At 33.4% G+C, this 19,755-nt stretch overlaps 1 protein-coding gene across 1 annotated transcript in view; it reads right to left on the bottom strand.

Moving 5' to 3' along the window:
• LOC114340936 (steroidogenic acute regulatory protein-like) overlaps positions 1-16,996 on the bottom strand; it is a 102,295-nt gene extending 85,299 nt beyond the window's left edge. Inside the window, exons 1-4 of the mRNA XM_028291710.2 lie at positions 16,687-16,996; positions 16,365-16,537; positions 4,748-4,906; positions 4,641-4,694 (exon numbers count right to left, since the gene is read on the bottom strand). Of these exons, the coding sequence (XP_028147511.2) occupies positions 4,641-4,694; positions 4,748-4,906; positions 16,365-16,537; positions 16,687-16,768 (468 nt within the window). The 5' untranslated portion in view covers positions 16,769-16,996. The remainder of the gene's footprint in view (positions 1-4,640; positions 4,695-4,747; positions 4,907-16,364; positions 16,538-16,686) is intronic.
• Positions 16,997-19,755: the final 2,759 nt, after the last annotated feature.

Below are 19,755 nucleotides of genomic sequence, written 5' to 3'. Positions count from 1 at the left end.
CGCGTCATACTACATCTGCTCTCTTAACAACCTACATTAGGATGGTTGTGGTTAATGTACGCAGCTATCCTAAAGTTCCACTGTAAGTTCTTATCAAGGAAACGTACACTCCTAATGTCTTCGTCGCTATTAACAATATTGTTTTTGTTTTCTACGTATCCAGATTCAACTTCTTTTCATTCATCCACATTTCAATTTGCTTAATCACTCTGGTAATTTTTTGTTTTAATTTAATAATAAGTTCTAAAAACGTTACCTATCGTTCGATCGTCGAACAAGACGACTTCCACAGGGTAGTACTATTGGGTTTCTTTAAAACGGCTTCCAGAAAAGTCGTGAATAAATGAGTCTTTAAAACTTAATAAGTTCCTCAACTTATACAAAAAATAAATAGTTTTTAATAAATCGTGACTGACACAATTTTTAAGACGTCGCGTCACTTTAGTCAAAACTGAAGTTTAACGACGTTCTTCAAAAGTCAAGGAAGCTAACCCTACATACTATTATGATTTTTTGGAATTTAGGTAATTCTTCTTTTTGTTTTTATCGTTGTGTTTATTAGTAACACTGTCCCTTTCAAATCTGTTCCTTCCGAAAATAATTCTTCTCTACACTTTTTAATTGGCGTACCTCTAGTTCTTAATTATTCTCCAGCCGTTGCGATACGTCTGAGTCACTCTATACTACTTATACTTTGCTTAAAATTTGCTTACTGCAAATTTTTGAACTTTGACTTCCTATATCCTGAACTGTAAGTTTACGCCAGTCAATGGGAGCAAGAATAGGATATTACCTCCGAATTCTATCCTACTGCATGGATTTTAATGAAATTTTGGGCCTAGCCTCTACTTATCTCCTAATTCAAAGTCTACCCTATGCCGATGTGTGCTTTTATCTTGGGGGTGGTTCCCACCCCTTCTTAGGGGTGCAAAATGTTTTGGTTAAAATTACCACGGAATTTGCTAGAGAACCTAATTCTAAGCAAAAACTGTTCTATAATTTTTTTTGAAAACTCAATACTTTTTGAGATATTCGTGGTTGAAAATTTGCCATTTTCATTGAAACATACTACCTTTTCGAACGGTTTTTTGCGAATACCTTAAAAACTATGCATCTAACTAAAAAAACTATATTAAATATTTTTGTAGGTTATAAGAAAACAAAGAGACACTTGCCTTCATAATTCTTCTAGTTATAATACAAAAAGAGATATGGTAGGTGAAAATAGTTTGTTTTTTTATACATTCTCAAATTGGTGTATTCAACTTGAAATAACAGAGAAACGGTCGATTTTAGGTGTATAATGCTACTAATACCTTTTCTAGTACTTGGAACGGCCTTTAAAATGAGCTATATTAAAGGTCCATAACATTAAAACTAAGCGAGATATGCTGCAAACAAAATTGATAACTAATGTATTTTAAAAAAAAAATGAGAAGCAATTTTAATCCCCATCCACCAAAATGTAAATGCATCGATTCCTTCCACAATAACTTTTATTATAGTGTTATTTCTATGTTCAAAAAGTTGGACGTGTTTAAAATGAATGGTTTTTGAAAAAAAAAAGATCAAATTATAGAGAGCCTTTTTAAATTTTCTTAAAGATCTTCTTTTTCTCCATGTAACTTGAAAATGATAAGAGATACAGTAATGAAAGACAAAAAGGAAATTTTTATCTGAAAAAGCCCTACATTTGTGAGTGATATCTTTTTTCGTACCTCTTATCTTTTTCGAGTTACATGGAGGAAAAGGAAGATTTTTAAGAAAATTTAAAAATGCGCTCTATAATTTGATCTTATTTTTTTCAAAAACTATTCATTTTACTCCAGTCCAACCTTTTGAACATAGAAATAACACTATAATAAAAAGTATTATAGAAAGAAAACGATGTATTTAAATTTTGATGGATGATGGGTTAAATATACTTCTCATTTCTACTTAAAATACATTAGTCATCAACTTTTTTGCAGAATATCTCGCTTAGTTTGAATGTAATCGATATTTAGTATTGCTCATTTTAAAGGTCTCTTCAAGCACTACAAAAGTTATTAGTATCATTATACACTTAAAATCGACAGTTTTTCTGTTATTTCAAGTTGAATACACCGATTTGAGCATACAGCAAAAAAAACAAACTCTTCTTACCTACCATATCCCTCTTTGTATTTTAACTAGAAGATTTATGAAGGAACGAATCTCTTTGTTTTTTTTTATAAACTACAGAAATATTTTATATAGTTTTTTTGTTAGATTCACAGTTTTTAAGGTATTCGCAAAAATCCGTCCGAAAAGGTTTCATTTTTCAATGAAAATGGCAAATTTTCAACCACGAATAACTCAAAAAGTATTGAGTTTTCAAAAAATAATTATGGAACAGTTTTTGCTTAAAATTAGGTTCTCTAGCCTCTTCCGTGGCTATTTTAACCAAAACATTTTTCACCCCCGAGAAGGGGTGGGAACCACCCCCAAGATAAAAGTGATTACCCAAATACCCTTATCGACTGCCCTAGTTGTATAAAATGTTAAGGTGGCCTACTAATCCACAATTATAACACTTTAGTCACCCTTGAATCACTTGTTTCAAAGAATCAGCTATTCGCTCCGTGCGTGACCATGATGGGGATCCACAAAACCATGCCAGCGCCCTTAGCGGCGAAATATGACAACTTTGGCGAATAATGATTGAATAATATTTTTTTTTCAATAGATATTTCACTTATTATTGCCGTTTTGATTGTTATTATTTATATTTTCATACTGACTTTCTTTTCTTCGCCGATCTGGTGGTATATTCCTATAGTCATCAATTTCCATTTTGTGTTACACACACACCACAAAATTAATAGTTCAATAGACCCAGCTAATGTTAAAACGTGGTACTAATAATTCACACTGCCTAATTGCTTGCGATGTACACTTAATTAATGTTAACACCGACAACTAAACTATAACGAAAAAGTGAAGAAAAACCCTTAAAATTGATATTTTCTTCAGAGAACTTCCGCTTTTTAATTCTACGTTTATTTGACACTCGAACTTAATGTTTGTACAATAAAGTTTATCAAAAATGATTAATAAATATTACATTAACGTCAAATATGTCATATGTGTATCATATGTTTAACGCCAAATTGAGTTCGCCAAAAATTTCAGGCGACTACGCTAGGTGTCGCGTCAGTCATGCACGGAGCGAATTGGACCGATATATTTCTCAAATTAGACGGAAAACATCCAGGGCAGAGTATTTAGCTTGTCGTCTTCCACTTCGTCAACACCTTACTTGATGGCGTGACACATTCTTCACGATTTCATAGTCCAAGGTTGCGACAGTGGCGTCCTTCAATATTTGGTAACGTTCTCTACCTGCTATAATGATTTTTTATCAAAAATATATAATACGACTCAGCTGAACAACTGCGACTGAGTTTCTACACCCACTGGATATTCGGCAATCATATAAGCGACATTGGGCAATATAGAATAGTTAGAAGCAATACTTCCGGACAGATTGCCGCCTTTTTTTAATTGCTACATATTATTATTGGACCACTAATTGTTCCATTTGTGTTTTCGAGCAATTACTGCTCAAAAATTGCCCGTATAAACATACCGTAAGCTGTTGGCTGTATAGTGCCGATGCACTGTGGTTCCAAATGCCGAAAAGATGGTCATGAACCATTAAAACCGTATATTGTTCTACACTTCGGAATTACTTTCGTTTTTAAGGATTTTTGGCATCGCTGATTACGAATCTGACATTATTTTTTAAACAAAATGGCGGATCCAACATGGCGGAAATAAATTGAAAATATCAATCAAAACAAAAAATTGTTTGTCAAACTTGGTAATTTAAGGTCACTGATTACATATCTGACATTATTCGAAAGATAGAAAATAGAAGTTCGAAAATTTTATTTTAAACGCATACTTTTTTGAAATTTTATATAATAAGGGACTTGTGAAATTGCTGATTACCAATACACTTTCTTTTTGAAAGCTACTACTTAGGTATAACCGCCCATACATATGCAACAATCGCTAGAATCATGTAATATGCGTCATTTCACACTTTTGTATTCAAACAGCTACCAGCAATGCATAGGCAGTTAAAGACAGCTAGATTATTTCAAGTATATTTTTACTGTTTATTCATTAACAAATTTTACGCATTTATTGTTATCAAATCTTTAGTCAACTTTTATCTTACATTAATACATACTACCTGAAAAAGAAGAATCTGCTTTACAGCAATAAAATTGATAAACTACAAAAGTTTTACAGCAGCGTTTTCAATGTACGCGTTCTTTTTGACTTTCACTGCCGGCCAAACATGGCTCACTTGCCCCGGAGTTATGAATAGGGCTTTTTATCGATTGTCATTTGTTTCGAGCTTCTGTCATATATGTTGTATAATCTATGTATAATCTTAATATACACGGATTATACTACATATGACAGAACCTCGAAACAAATGACTGTCGTATAAATTATGTAAACATAATTATGTAAACATGAAAATCCCTAAATAGGGACTTTTTATTTTACCTCTTGACCACGTTTTCAGCATTTGGAACCACTGTGGGATGTAGAAATGTCAATGATGACGTGCAATAAACTTATATGAAATTAAAAATACTTACATCAAAGTATAGTACTTTTGCAATGAGAAACCCACACGTTCCAGCTGTTGATAACTAAAATATAAAATTATATAATAACCAATTACATTGGTACAAGCGATACTTACTGAGATCACAATCCAATGACTTTTGTATAACATAGCATAAAATATTAATAATATACAAAATCTAAAAAAAGCTACTAGTACAATATCAAATAAAGATGTGTGTATATTATAATGTATCACTTGCTCAGTTAAGGCTTTGATGATGTATTCCCCATTTAACTAAAACAAAATAAGTACATAAATAAATATACAAAAACCTGGCAGCAAGAATAATAACAAAAAATAACATATTCTTTATAGTCCAGGGCGCATCTGTTTTGAGATGGAAGTTGAGAGGTGACTCATATTTTTTTGCAGAAATTGCTTGGAATTAACTTATATAATAATAATTAAGTTATCCTCCCACTCAAAAAGGTCCGGAACATTGTTTAAATAATCAAAATGTCAAAAAATGAAGGAAAAATTCGATTTTTTTCTTCGATTTTTAAATATAACTTTAAAAGTATTCACTTCCAAAAAAAGTTGCACTAACATAAAAGTTGCGTAATTAAATTTCTTACAGTATAGGGTTGGTTGAAAATTTAAGAAATTGTCACCCTTGTTGCAAAATAGCAATAATTGCAAAAAACCATAAAAAACAAGTATTTGCATTTTACGTTTTTCTACCATTTATGCTACACTTAGGACCTTCATATTTTACCCCGAAAAACTTTATGATATAATAAAACAATACTGTAAAATACTGAAGATGGGAACCTTCTCTGGTTACACCTCCGAGGCTTCTACAATTTGCAAGTCATACGGATGCTGAGACTAAGGAAGATGAGGGAATTCTACAATTTACAATTCACGTCCCATCTGCTCAGCGCGGTAAAGTTCCAACGAAAATGGTTCCCTTCGTACTCTAATCAGAGTAAATGTAAATCAAAAATGAATAACCATTTTCAATGGTTTCATTCAGTTTATTTATTATCACTTTGGTTTTTAAAGTGATAACAAATAAACTGAATTAAATTATAGCACCAGCTATAATTTAGAATTTAGACTATTCTAGTCTAAGCAGAAGATTAATTTTAAAGTACTACGTTAGTCTTTTTATTTTTCTATACACTGGGCCAGGCTTCGGATGCACTTCAACTAGAGCATTTGAAGCGAAATGCGAGTCAACTTAGCTATCTGACCGACCTATATAGGGTGAGGCAGATAACTGGCCTATTAGAAATATCTCGAGAACTAAAGGCAACAGAAACATGAAAATTGGAATGTAGGGGTTTTGAAGGATGATCTATTAAATGAAAATATTTTCATCTCTTTGCAACTTCCGGTTATACCGGAAGTCGCTTATAACTTCGTTTTTTTTAAATGGGACACCCTGTATATTTTTACATTTTTAAATTCTCCTCAATATATTCTTTCTTAAAATATGAGGTTTTGTAATATTATACAGGGTATTTTAAAAGATATTTACGTTTTTTTATTAATTTCGTAGCAACATTCACACCCTGTAGAATTGTAACAGTTTGACATTAAAAACTCTGCTTACGTTCAAGTGATTTTTAATATAGTCTACTATTGTTAAGAATCATTAGTATACCTAATTTTGAAATTTTAGTATACAGGGTTGGTCGAAACACGGAATGAATATTTTTTGAGTTTTCTTAAATGGAACACCCTATATTTTAGTATTGTAATGAAATGATATTTTATGGTACTTTTTTATTTTATAAGTATTCCCTATACCTAATTGCTTTAATTTGTGAGTTATTGGTGATTCAAGCTAAACATTAATTGCAACAAAAAATACGTAAAATTTTATTAGGTAGGCCGTGAAAAAATGCAGTCACAAATAATTTTTCAGAAACAAATATATATTAATCAAGACTGATCCTTAAAATTACCAATAATGGTTTAGCTATCAAAATACCTACGTAGTTAAGATTGTTGGTGCGATTAACAATTAAGCACAAATTAAAGCAGTTAGGTATAGGGAATGCTTAAGAAATAAAAAAGTACCATAAAATATCATTTCATTACAATACTAAAATACAGGGTGTTCCATTTAAGAAAACTCAGAAAATACTCATTCCGAGTTTCGACCAACCCTGTATACTAAAATTAAAAATTTAGCTATACTAATGATTCTTAACAATAGTAGACTATATCAAAAATCATTTTAACGTAAGTAGAGTTTTATATGTCAAACTACATACTACAGTTCTACAGGGTGTGAATATTGCTACGAAATTAATACAAAAACGTAATTATCTTTTAAAATACCCTGTATAACATTACAAAACCTCATATTTTAAGAAAGAAGACATCGAAGAGAATCCAAAAATGTAAAAATATACAGGGTCTCCCATTAAAAAAAAAACGAAGTTATAAGCAACTTCCGGTATAACCGGAAGTAGCAAATAGATGAAAATATTTTCATTAAATAGATGACTCTTCAAAACCCCTTAATTCAAATTTTCATGATTCTGTTGCCTTTAGTTCTCGAGATATTTCTAATACGCCATTTATTTGCCTCACCCTGTATATAATACTTGGCTATCTTATCTATATAACGTAGTTACCATTTGAATTACTTGTGGTTTAATCCTATCTAAATATATCTGTTCACAACCACAAAAAATAGTTCTATAACCGTTATATTTACATGTTTATATACCAAAGGTAATATTAAAAAATAAAATATAATTTAGAAAAGAAGTAAAAAAGTTACTTGATGCGGGTCTCGATTCTATAAATTACAATCATAAGTTCTGCCGCCTGACCAACCATTCACCTCACAAACATTGTATATAAACTGCGAAAAAACTGATTATCAACGTCTTTTTTTAAAATATCAGCGTTCTATATTCCTTGCTTTAATATCAAAGAAGAGAAAGGGATAACAGGAGATAAGAGAGAAGAGAAGATGATGATGTTATCTCAAAGATTGCGAGAAAAACTGAGCAACATACCAGTTACATCAAGACATACTTATGCCTGGTTGCACCAACAAAACTTTGACTCCAGCTTAGCCCAGCTCAGCTTATAGATAGGGCCGCTTTGACGCTTTAAGTCTCACTTACGTTGCACCATACTGGCCATATGACAGGAACAAGATTCCCGATGCTATTGACTGTTGCGCCACAAAAGGTGTTGACACTAAAAAGTGCATAGCGAAATCCTGCCATGAGTTATCATCGGATCATTCTCCAGTGATAATATCAATATATATTCAAAAATATTGGATCAGTTAAAACAACCATCCCTATATAATAATAAAACCGATTGGGGAGTATTCAGGCAAAAATTAGATCATTGAATCACCTTAAATCGGCCATTAAAAATGAAATTGACATAGAAGTAAAGGCAGAAAAGTTGACCAAGATTATACAGGGTATTATGGGGCTTGCTACCCCACACTATGAAACGCGTCAAGAAAAGACACTTGAGGAAACAATGGCAACAAGCTAGGACCACAGAAAACAAGAAAAAATTGAACAAAGCCACCAAAGAATTGAAAGAGCTAATCATAGCAGAACAAAATCAGGGAATCCAGTGTTACCTGGAAAGCCTTACACCTACAGAGGCCACAGATTATTCATTCGCCGTGGAAAGCAACCAAAAAATTAAAAAGGTCTTACTTGCCTAATCCACCAATCAGAAATGATACCACCTGGGCCAAAATCATAAAGAAAAATCTGAAGCTTTTGGCAAATATCTGAAAAAAGTCTTCATGCCCTTTCCTTCAGAATTATCTGCTGAAGAAGAACACGAAATTACTGACTATCTAAATGTACCCTTCCAAATGGGCCTGCCTCATAACAAGTTCACTATTAGAGAAGTCAAACAAACAATTATGGAAGAAATTAACATAAAAAAGCTCCTGGTTTCGATTTGGTATCTGGAAAAATCTTCAAGAACTATCCGAAAAGTGCTACAGACTTATTACTTACATTTTTAATTCTATACTACGACTAAATTATTTCCCTAGCATCTGGAAAGTTGCCCAGATCGTTATGATAGCCAAACCCGGGAAGAAAACAGAAGAGTTGTCTTCCTACAGACTGATAAGTCTACTGTCAATTCTTTCCAAGGTTTTTGAGAAGGCATACGTTAAAAGACTAAAAACTATAATAGACGAAAAGAAGATAATTCCAGATCACCAATTCGCATTCCGCAATAAACACGGGACAATAGAACAAGTTCATAGAGTGGTAAATCAAATCAATAAGGACCTGAATAGTAAAAGATATTGTTCAGCAGCTTTCCTCGATATATCTCAGGCTTTCGACAAGGTGTGGCATGAAGGATTGCAAGTTAAACTAAGGAAACTACTGCCCCATCCCCACTTTCAACTTCTAAAATCATACCTGACAGATAGGCACTTCCAAATAAAACATGGAAGTGAATATACAGAGCTGCATCCAATAAATTCAGGAGTTCCACAAGGTAGCGTACTTGGACCGATTCTGTACTTATTGTATACTGCAGACGTGCCATCAATACGACTTACCACTGTTGCGACATTTGCCGACGATACAGCCATTTTGGCGTCCCACACTGACCCAACATCAGCTTCTAGGAACCTGCAAACTAGTCTAAACAACGTCCAAAACTGGCTAAAAAGATGGCGTATTAAAGCTATAAATAAAACTAGGGATGATGGATGGGTGATGATTTCTAACCATATGATACCCAGATACAAGCCTGAAGTACATTTTTAAGTGGACATTTGCCCACAAGAGAGATGGGACAGAGGAAAAACTCAACCCAGACTGCAGGGTTATACCTGGTATAGAGATGGGTCTAAAACTACAGAAGGTTTGAGTGCAGGAATATTCGATACTGGTGGAAATTTACACATCTCTATTCCACTGGAAGAATGTACCTCTGTATTTCAGGCAGATTTTTGCATCTTCCATTGTGCAAGAGAAATTACCATGAGGGCTGTTGAACTGAAGCTGATCAATATATGAACAGATAGTCAAGAAGCCTTGGGGGCTCTCATACGCCAAGGTAGAGGACTGGACTGGCGGACCATAACGCTACTACACTGGTATGTATTCAAGTCATTGGACAGTATATCGCAATGAAAGAGCTGATGCATTTGCCTGAAGAGCATCAGCTACAAAATACTTCCGTATAGAGCCGGCCATGAGAGTTCCAAAAATCATTATCCGTGACCAGAAAAACGCAAGGATCCAAAGATAACACAACTCACACTGGACAATATATCCAGTCAAACACATGGCGATATGTATATATCATCATGTATATATACAGACATGTGCTAAAAGGATTGAAGTACTGTGGAAAACAAAAGAATCAGCTCAGAGTCATAACAGGGTTACTTACTGGACATACACAAGTTAAGAGACACCTACATACAACGGAACTGTTCCATGAAGACATGAGCTGTAGACTCTGTAGTAGAGAACCTGAAACATATGGTATTCTATATAAAAGCTAGTACAGGTTTCCAGAATCCTGTAATGGGTATCGTGAAGGAATGGAAGAGGTAAAATAATGTAAGTAAAACATTTTTTACTGTACCTACATATTAATTTTTTTATTTACTATGTACTTAATAATTAAGCCGTAAAATTCTAAAGGTATATTGGCCCAATACCATAACAAATGTAGCACTATGGAGGAAAACCAAACAAGAACAAATCAGAACAGCAATAAAGAGAAAAAGATGGAACTGGCTGGGACACACCCTGAGGAAAGAAAATGCAGACATAACAAAACAGGCACTCAAATGGAATGCAGTTGGACGAAGAAGCAGAGGACGCCCGACCAAAACATGGAGAAGTACCATTGAAGAAGACCACAAAAGTATGAAGAAAACCTGGGGAGAAGTAGCAACCATGGCCAGGAATAGAGGAGAATGGAGAAGCTTCGTGGATGCCCTATGCTCCTTCATGGAGTAACAGGATTGGATATAGATAATAATTAAGTAATTTCTTTAAAAACTTTTCAGTAACCTGATACCTATATGATCTGCACATGATCTTAGCTTTCAATTTGATGTTATTTATTCACTGTTTCGGAGGAAAAGTAAAACAAAACTCACTCAGAGAGTTGTTGCTACAGGGTGAACAGGGTGTTAGGTTATTTAGAGGGTGGCCTCTAAGAAGAATGACATATCAGAAGTCTGAAAAAATGCTGCACAGAAGGATTAATGTTCTAAAGAAAATATTTTTGGTCCTTAGCTGTTTATTATAAATTCACGTAGACAACACCTGTATTTTGATCTAAACATTTCCAGTGAAAAATTTTGTAAGATTGAAGTGAATAGTCTGGTTCATACATTTATTATTCCCATTAAATGATGCACATGTATTGTGACTTGAGTATTTGCTTTCATTTTTTATGAAATCATGTACATGTTTACAACTCTATCTATTGATTGATTACTTGAATGGTTGATAACATAAAATAAAAATATTGTTATAAATATTTAAATTAGACAAAAACTATATTTGAATGATAGTGGTTTTGTATAGTTAAACTGCAAGTCTAATTACTAGATTGATAAAAATAGAAATATTTTGTCTGATATAGCCATCATATTAAAAAAAATTTGGAGTCAACTGGTTGCTGAAAAATATTCCTACCTTTATAATTTGTAATTTATTCATTGTGAACTTGACACCACACCACCTGCTAATATTACTCTCAATACTCTTTTATTCTAATATCCTGTATTTTATATTAATCCTATAAATACTGGAATATCTTCTTCTTCTTTAGCCCATTTCTATCCAACTTTGGACATAGGCCTTCCCCAAATCTTCCTCTTATTCCTGTCAAGGATCTCCAGTTATTTATTTCAGTATCCAATCTTTTATCTTCCTGTCTCGCATTGTGGACCGCAAATCTCCACTTTAACCCTGTTATATCTTCGGTTACTTTTTTTACTTTTGTTTTCTCTCTTATCCATTTGTTTGATTTTCTGTCTTGCAGCTTTATTCCCAGCATGGATCTTTCCATTTTTCTCTGAGTTATTTTTATTTTGTTTATGTTGGCCTTTGTTAATGTCCATGTTTCTGAGCCATACGTCAGAACAGGAAGGATGCACTGGTCAAATACACGGGTTTTTAGGTATTGTTGTATTTTTGTGCTTTTTAGTATCCATCCTAACTTTCCAAACGCTGCCCACGCCAATCTGATTCTTCTTTGTACTTCAATTGTTTGGTTCTCTTTACTAGATTTGATTATTTGACCCAGGTATATGTATTCGTCAACAACCTCAATATTTACATTATTTATATTTATTCTGTCATTTGTATTTGTCATGATTTTTGTTTTACTCATGTTCATTTTTAATCCTATCTTCTCTGATGCTTGTACTAGTTGAGTCAGCATTGTGGCTAGTTCTTCTTGGTTGGTTGTAATAAGAACAACATCATCGCAATATCTGAGGTGATTGAGTTTCTTTCCGTTTATGTTGACACCCATGTCTTTCCATTCCAGTTCTTTAAAGACGTCTTCCAGAGCTAAGGTGAACAGTTTTGGGGATATTACATATCCTTGTCTTACGCCTCTACGGATTGCTATGAGATTAGTTTTGTTTGTTTTATTTTCCCATTCGACTGTCATAGTTGCTGTTTTATAGATGTTATGTAGGAGTTGCCTGTACCCGGAGTCTGTTTTGCTGTTATCTAGAGCTTTCTGTATCGCCCATATCTCGACACTATCGACGTTTTTCATAGTCTACAAAGGCTAACCATAAATCTAGGTTATATTCGTTTGCCTTCTCTATCGATATTTTCATAGTGAGGAGATGATCTATGGTACTAAACCCTTTTCTAAAACCTGCTTGTTTAACTGGCTGATAACTGTCCATTTTATTTGTCAATATATTGCTTATAATAATTCTAATAAAGAGTTTGTACATTTGTGAGAGTAGTGAGATGGGTCTGTAGTTTTTTAAGTCTCTTTTGTCTCCTTTTTTGAACAAAAATATTGGTACATCTGGTATGGAAATAATCATTGTCTCTGACTCTATCTACATGTCAGATTACTTCCATGATTATGTTTCTCTAACTTTTTCTATGGCTTATACCAATATGAATCAATAATTTTAACCCTATGTTCCTCTCTCCCCGATCATGGCTTTTAACCTTCCTACGTGCTACTATTGTCTAACCAAACAGTTTAAGACTGTAAATGTTGTTGACTGACCATTTCGGTACCAATATAAACAGATAATACCTAAACCAACTATGACATGCTGATATCATTGTACTTACATTCAGTAGATTCAGAAGATTTACAAAAATAATTTAAATAGGTACTGAATCAATAAAAATAAGATTAAATAGGAAAACAAAATTGACGACGAACTGTAATAAATCTAAAACAATTACAAACCAAGAAGAAGACCTAAAAATCAAAGTAAGAGAAACAATACAAGTAATTGAATACCATATACATACTTGGTATATGGCAATAATCACAAAATTAAGTAAATAAAATCAAACTGAGGAACTAAAAAGGAGAACAAAACTAGCTTAGGGAGCATTCGGTAAAATATGTATACTTTACACTTGGCTGCAGAACTTTATTTTAGAAACATTCCCTGTGCATCATGAATTTTTTGATACCATATTATGCAATATGCAGATAATGCCAAATGGCAGATTCCGCAATGGAAGTGTTAATAATAAGAAATATCCTCAAAATTTAAACCAAGTTTCTTTAAGCAGTATGGACTACCGATTCTAGGTAACCACCCTAAGATAGACATTTACCAAAAAATACAGCAAAAATACACAGGTCGCTGGAAAGGCCAGGCCTATATACTGTTATATAGCAAAAGAAACAGCTGTTTTAATAGTAAAAACAAAGTAAAATAATTATTATGTTTTGACTCAAGTAGAAAAGCTTAAATGAAAATTAGCTGGGCATACCTTGAGACAGAAAAATTCTAGATGGAACAAACTTATTACCTATACATTGAAGACTATGGACACAACAGAGAGGACCCAGAGAAACTGGACCCAGATGAATGCAAATATCGGAATAGAGAATACTGGAGGAAAGAAGGACAGCCTATGTTACAAGATGGATGATTTTTACTGATAACATAGATATATCTACTTTTACCAGAAACTGAATGTTCATTGAGTCTGTAATAGATATGTATGTTTATGTCTTGTTATAGATATTTATATAGAAAATAAAATGGCACAAATTATTCTTTTGTATAGAAATAAAAAGTTAGTAATCAAAATTTATTATGGAGATCTAACCTCAATACCGTAAAGTAGAAGAGGATGACTTAATGTATGTAATGTATAGAGATTATATGGATAGCGTTAATCGAAAAGAAACCAAGCGACATTTGCCAAAAAATGAGTTAATAGCACCAAACGACAGCCAGATATTCACTATATATGTGTAAAAAGATCTGTACGTCTATGGAGCTTCTAGCGACATCATGAACCATGAGTCTCATGGTTCCATTTGCACCAGTAAGTAAGTAGTTTTTCTGAAATAATTGAAAAAGAACCAACCACCAAAACACTGTCAAAAAACAAAAAAGTTAGCTTATGAAAAAATAATTCAATATTGGCTAATATTTGCTTTGGAACACGGTATCATACCTTAAAAAGTCTCTAATATCTTGAAAATTACAAGGAAAAACATTTTTTATTTTTGTAACCTTAATTACTCAAAATCAACTTTTGGCGGTTGGTTCCCTTTTGATTAGCACTATTCAGATAGGTGTGATAGTACAACGATGTCATAGAATGGCATTAGTATAAAATATAAATGCTTCACATTTTTAAAAACAGTTCAAAATAGTATCCTTCTTTATCGACTAAATTCAATTAATGTAAGTACATATCACGACTAAAACTTCATTAATGCCATAACCCTGAAATAGCAAACTTCAGGAGAGCAAAAATAAGATGTTATGTGAACTCTTCATTTTTGTTTCTCTGCAACTTCCTCATCTAAGTTAACCAAATTCTGCACTCATGTTGATTATGTCACTGGTACCTATGATTAATGTGATTCTTAATACATTTTCAGTGAAAATAATAACTCTTTGGTAAGTATTGGCGATTACAATTTTTTTATATGCGTGTCATATATTTCTCCCAAAATATTTATAATGAAAATATTTAGTTCATAACAGATACTGACAAAAACAATTATTTCCCTTTCTGTTTCTGTGTTTGCCGACGAAATTAATTATTTCTGAGAACTTTTTACTAATTAAAATTTTCGTGGATGCACAAACAAAAATGATGTTTTTTGCCGATACTCCTCAAAAAATAAATTTTTTCGCTAACACTTTATTAGGGATTATAATTTTCATAGAATCACATAATCGAAAATAATATTTTTCGCGGCGTTCATTGAAAGTTCTATTCTTAACGGCTTAATTTTTCAGAGTTATACTTTACGTAGGCGGCGGCGATGTGTGTAGCTATCTAATTAATGGTATTATTTATTTTTAATTATTGAAATTGCTTTATCCTGAAATTCACCCTTAAAATCTGATAAGGCGCTATTGCTAAGGTACCCATATTCAAAATTCGAGGCTAAAGTTCTCTAGTGCCATAACCCTCATAGTGTTTATGGCACTAGAGAAGTTTTACTTGAGTAATTTTTCTTGGCTAACAAATGCATTTTCATATGTTAGGGCAGCAGTTCTCAATCTGTGGTACATGTACCACTGGTGGTACATTGCAGTGGTACCCAAAACACTAAAAAAATTAAAATAGTAGTACTTAGTAAAAGGCTTGATAATACAATCTAAAAATATAGGTGGTACCCTAAAATAATAAAAATAGCTGTAGGTGGTACATGCCTCAAAAAGATTGAGAACCGGTGTGTTAGGGCAATATTGGAAAATTACTGGTACTTAGCACAAAGCGTAACACAAACTGCCTTGTGGTGCTCTTGCTAATGCTGAGATAGCCAAAACCGGGAATGGTAACAAAGACACAGGCACACTAAGCAGATTCTAAAGGTACCATTCTGACGCTGACTGCAGACGTCAGTTGCAGTTGTCGCTGTGACAGATGTCACTACTTTGAACTATTATTTTTTTGGGCCTTATTCTGACATCTGACTGCAACTGCTGTCTGGAAGAACATCAGTTGCTAATACAGTAGAACCCTGATTATCCGTGCTCGTCTGGACCGAAGGGTGGCACGGACAATTGAAAAGCATGGATAATCCAAACATGTATTTCTTATGTATAATACATATGTACGTATATACATACATAGTACCTACCATAAAGAATAACAGAAAAAAATAAATCTTTCATTATGAGTCTCTCTTTCGTCATATAGAGGTTCCGTCTCAAAAACGCAACTTGAGTAATAGAAAATCATAGCACGGATAATCCGCACCCGGATAATCGGGGTTCTACTGTAATTATACAAATTAGTAGTGCAAAGTAATGACATCTATCATGGTGACAACTGTAATTGCCGTCTGCAGTCATTGTCAGAATCATATAGATAACAAAATTATGACATTATTCTACAATGAGGGCAATGTGTAATGGAACGTGTTAGGCCAAACAACAGATTTTCCATTTTTTTAGGGTTATGGCCCTATTGAAGTCAGGGTGGGATATATAAAACTGGCTTCCAAATATACACAAAATGTTGGTACTATATAAAACACAAAAGTAGAGGTCAGTACTTACCATGACACAAATAATCCACATAAGGGATGTAAACAGAAAATCGAAGGTAACAAACAAACAAAAAAATCTTCTAACATTTGACATTCTACCATTTAACCTCTGACCAGCTAACAAGTCTTCTGAAAGAATCACATCTCTTACTGATTGTGTTGTATTCACACTATGAGTTTGAGCTAAAAGAACAGAAAAATTTTGAGTCTCCATTATAACTACTGTTGACTGTTGCATTTTTTTGAATTTATACTGATAGAATGGTGTAAATATAATCTGTGGGACAATTAATTTTAGAGTTATCTGCAAAACTGAATTAATGTTTACTTACATATATCAAAAGGCGATTGTACATTCGGGACCTCTGATGGATTGAAGTTCACAATAGCATTTTCTTGCTCAGGAGTGGTCATTTTTATGATAAGCTGACAAAGGGTTTTTAAAACAGTAAACAATTTATTTTTAGAATTTGATTAACGGTTCATATTATTCCTATAACTATACACTTTATAAAAATACGGATTCAATCGAAATTATTGAACATTATTCACGTCATAATAATTTTTGGCTCACTCTTTTAGTTTGGGAAAAACATAGGTTTTAAAGTTTTTCTTAACCCAGATGATAAACGTCAAAACATTGTTATGACATATTCTTCATGACACATATCACATAATACTGGCCTTGGCCTTCTGGCTTACTGCTTATACAGCTAAAATCATATAAGTAGAAGTCAGACTACTCTTATTACATACTTATTTTTAAATTAAAATTTTAATCAAAGTTTATATTTGTTACTATGACTTATAACGGCTTCCAAATTGTAATTAAAATATAAGAATATTTTAATCAATTAAATGGACCCAGCAATGTATTAGTAATAATAACACAGCCCAACAAAAAAATTTTGTTGTCTTGCTGCCGAAAAAAATCAACTGATTTTAATTAATTCATCTGTGCTGACTCCAAAAATAAAAACCTTTTCTTTGTATCAGCTCTAGTTTTCGAGATATGTATAACATACTTATCAAATACTTAAATATTCTTACATTTCTGTATATTCCACCACTATAATTGCAATATGTTTATAAACAAACTTAACAAATTCTAAGACAAATGGGCAAATGAAAAAAAGGCCTATTTTGGTGGTAATTTAGGAGATCAAGACAAATCCTGAGCTCCACATGTAGTGTGCAAAACTTGTATTGAAAACTTGCGACAGTGAGTGGACGAAAGGACAACGAAAATGTTTAAATTTGGTTTTCCAATGGTATGGAGGGAACCAAAAATCATTTTGACGATTGGTATTTCTGTCTTGTGAATATAAAGGGCATTAATCGTCACAATCGATATACATGAACATATCCTAACCTGGATTCAGCAATAAGACCAATTCCACATCAGCTTGAGCAGATACCCATTTCAATATTTAGCAGCCTACCTATGTTACCAGAGGATAATGCCGAAACATTATTTGACGAACTGCAGACTAATATATTTGAGGAAGACGACAGTGATTATGAAGGGGATTCAACACGTCCTGAGCGCTTTACTCAGGAAGAGCTAAGTGATCTTATCAGAAATTTGAACCTTCCCAAGGATTCTTCCGAGTTGCTTACCTCCAGACTAAAAGAAAAGAATGTTCGTCACTCAGACACCAAAATTACATACTACGGTAATAGAGATAAAAGATCTTTTGCCTTTTTTTCTCAGCAAGATGATACGGTTTTTAAAGGACTGTTAGAAAAAATGGGTGTATCGGAGTATACACCAGATCACTGGCATCTTTTTATCGACAGTTCCAAACGAAGTTTAAAGTGTGTCTTTCTACATAATGGCAACAAATATGGAAGTATACCAATTGAGCATTAAAGTGGAATAAATTCTCAACAATTTTACCAAACACGGTTGTCATATGAGTATTAAAATTCATTACTTCCACAGCCACTTAGACCGTTTCCCAGAAAATTTTCACCAAGATATCAAAACGATGAAAGAGGGGTATCAGGAAGATGGGGCTATCACATGATGGCGGATTACTGCTGGAGTCTTCAAAGGGACCGTCCTTTTAAAGCCTTTGCAAGAAAATCATATAAAAGGAAGTTTTTAGGTGACGCCGAATAACACATTTTTGTTGCGACGCTGCCGGTTAGGTTAGAGTTAAAGTTAAGTTTGTTTGGCAGATATGTGTGATGATTTTTGTAAGTACAGTACAACCTGCCATATCCGGACCTGTCATATCCGGACCTCCCCATATCCGGACGGTTCTGCCGTCCGCATCTACCGAAATATACCGAGAAAGTCGGTCCTGCTGTTGGACAACGCACCCTCTCATCTCGACCCAAAAGAACTAAAAGATGGCAAAATAATGTATAATAAAATCTATAAAACGTGTCTATCGACGAAAGTTATTGACGGCGTTGATTACTGGAATGTATGAAGGAGAAAACGTTTCAGAGACTATAAAAGAAGTGGTCTTGATTGGTATCCGGATTTTTTCATATCCGGATCGCTCTGTCGCCACATTGATCCGGATATGGCAGGTTTTACTGTACATTATAGTACACTTAATATCTTACTTTTTATTCGTATTTGGATTATTTCATGGGTAGCAGCACTACATATGTAGGTGGTGCTGCGTTAAATTACCCTATATGCTAGAAATGTGATCTGTTGTCGTATTTTCTGAAAACGATCTGATGGAACAAATCTGGTGGCATTTTTGGATTCAGCTGACCCAAATTACCTAGAAACAGTAAAAAAATTTCCGGCAGCAAACTGTGTGTTTACCAGTGTAATTCATAATTCATATTTATGTATTATTGCTCTTCAATTTACACATGATACTCTTTATTTATAGCTTTGTTCCAGCAGAATGTTGAACTGATTCAGGATCGTACTGAGCGTGCGCTTTACATAAAACGCCTTCTAGCAAAGAGAAATTTACACGGTTTTATGTAAAGCGCACGCTCAGAATGATCCTGAATCAGTTCAACATTCTGCTGGAACAAAGCTATAGTATCATGAATTTACAAGACTAAAAAACCGCTAAACGTGGTAAAAAGGGTGGCGCACACAATATTCCAGCTGCAAAAGGGCTAATATGAATGTTACATGGCGGAAAAATACTATTTTAATTTTGATGGAAAATAAAATTCTAGGTTTATTTTGAAATATTTTTCATAGTACTGTAGTAATAGGCCATGATAAAGAAGTTGGCACAATGAAATTAGATATAGGTTAGAGGGTTAGCGGCAGTGATGTGGAAGAGAGGAGATGTGACATCCCACATCACTGGTTAGCGGTTAGAACCAACGAACTTGGCTAGAACATATAACATGTAACGTAGAGATTGTAAATGTTACTTTTATTAAATATAATATTTAATAAATACCTGAGT

This window comes from Diabrotica virgifera, chromosome 4 (assembly GCF_917563875.1).
Source record: "Diabrotica virgifera virgifera chromosome 4, PGI_DIABVI_V3a".
Classification (NCBI taxonomy): Eukaryota; Metazoa; Arthropoda; class Insecta; order Coleoptera; family Chrysomelidae; genus Diabrotica; species Diabrotica virgifera.
This window is presented reverse-complemented; position numbering and strand designations above follow the sequence as displayed.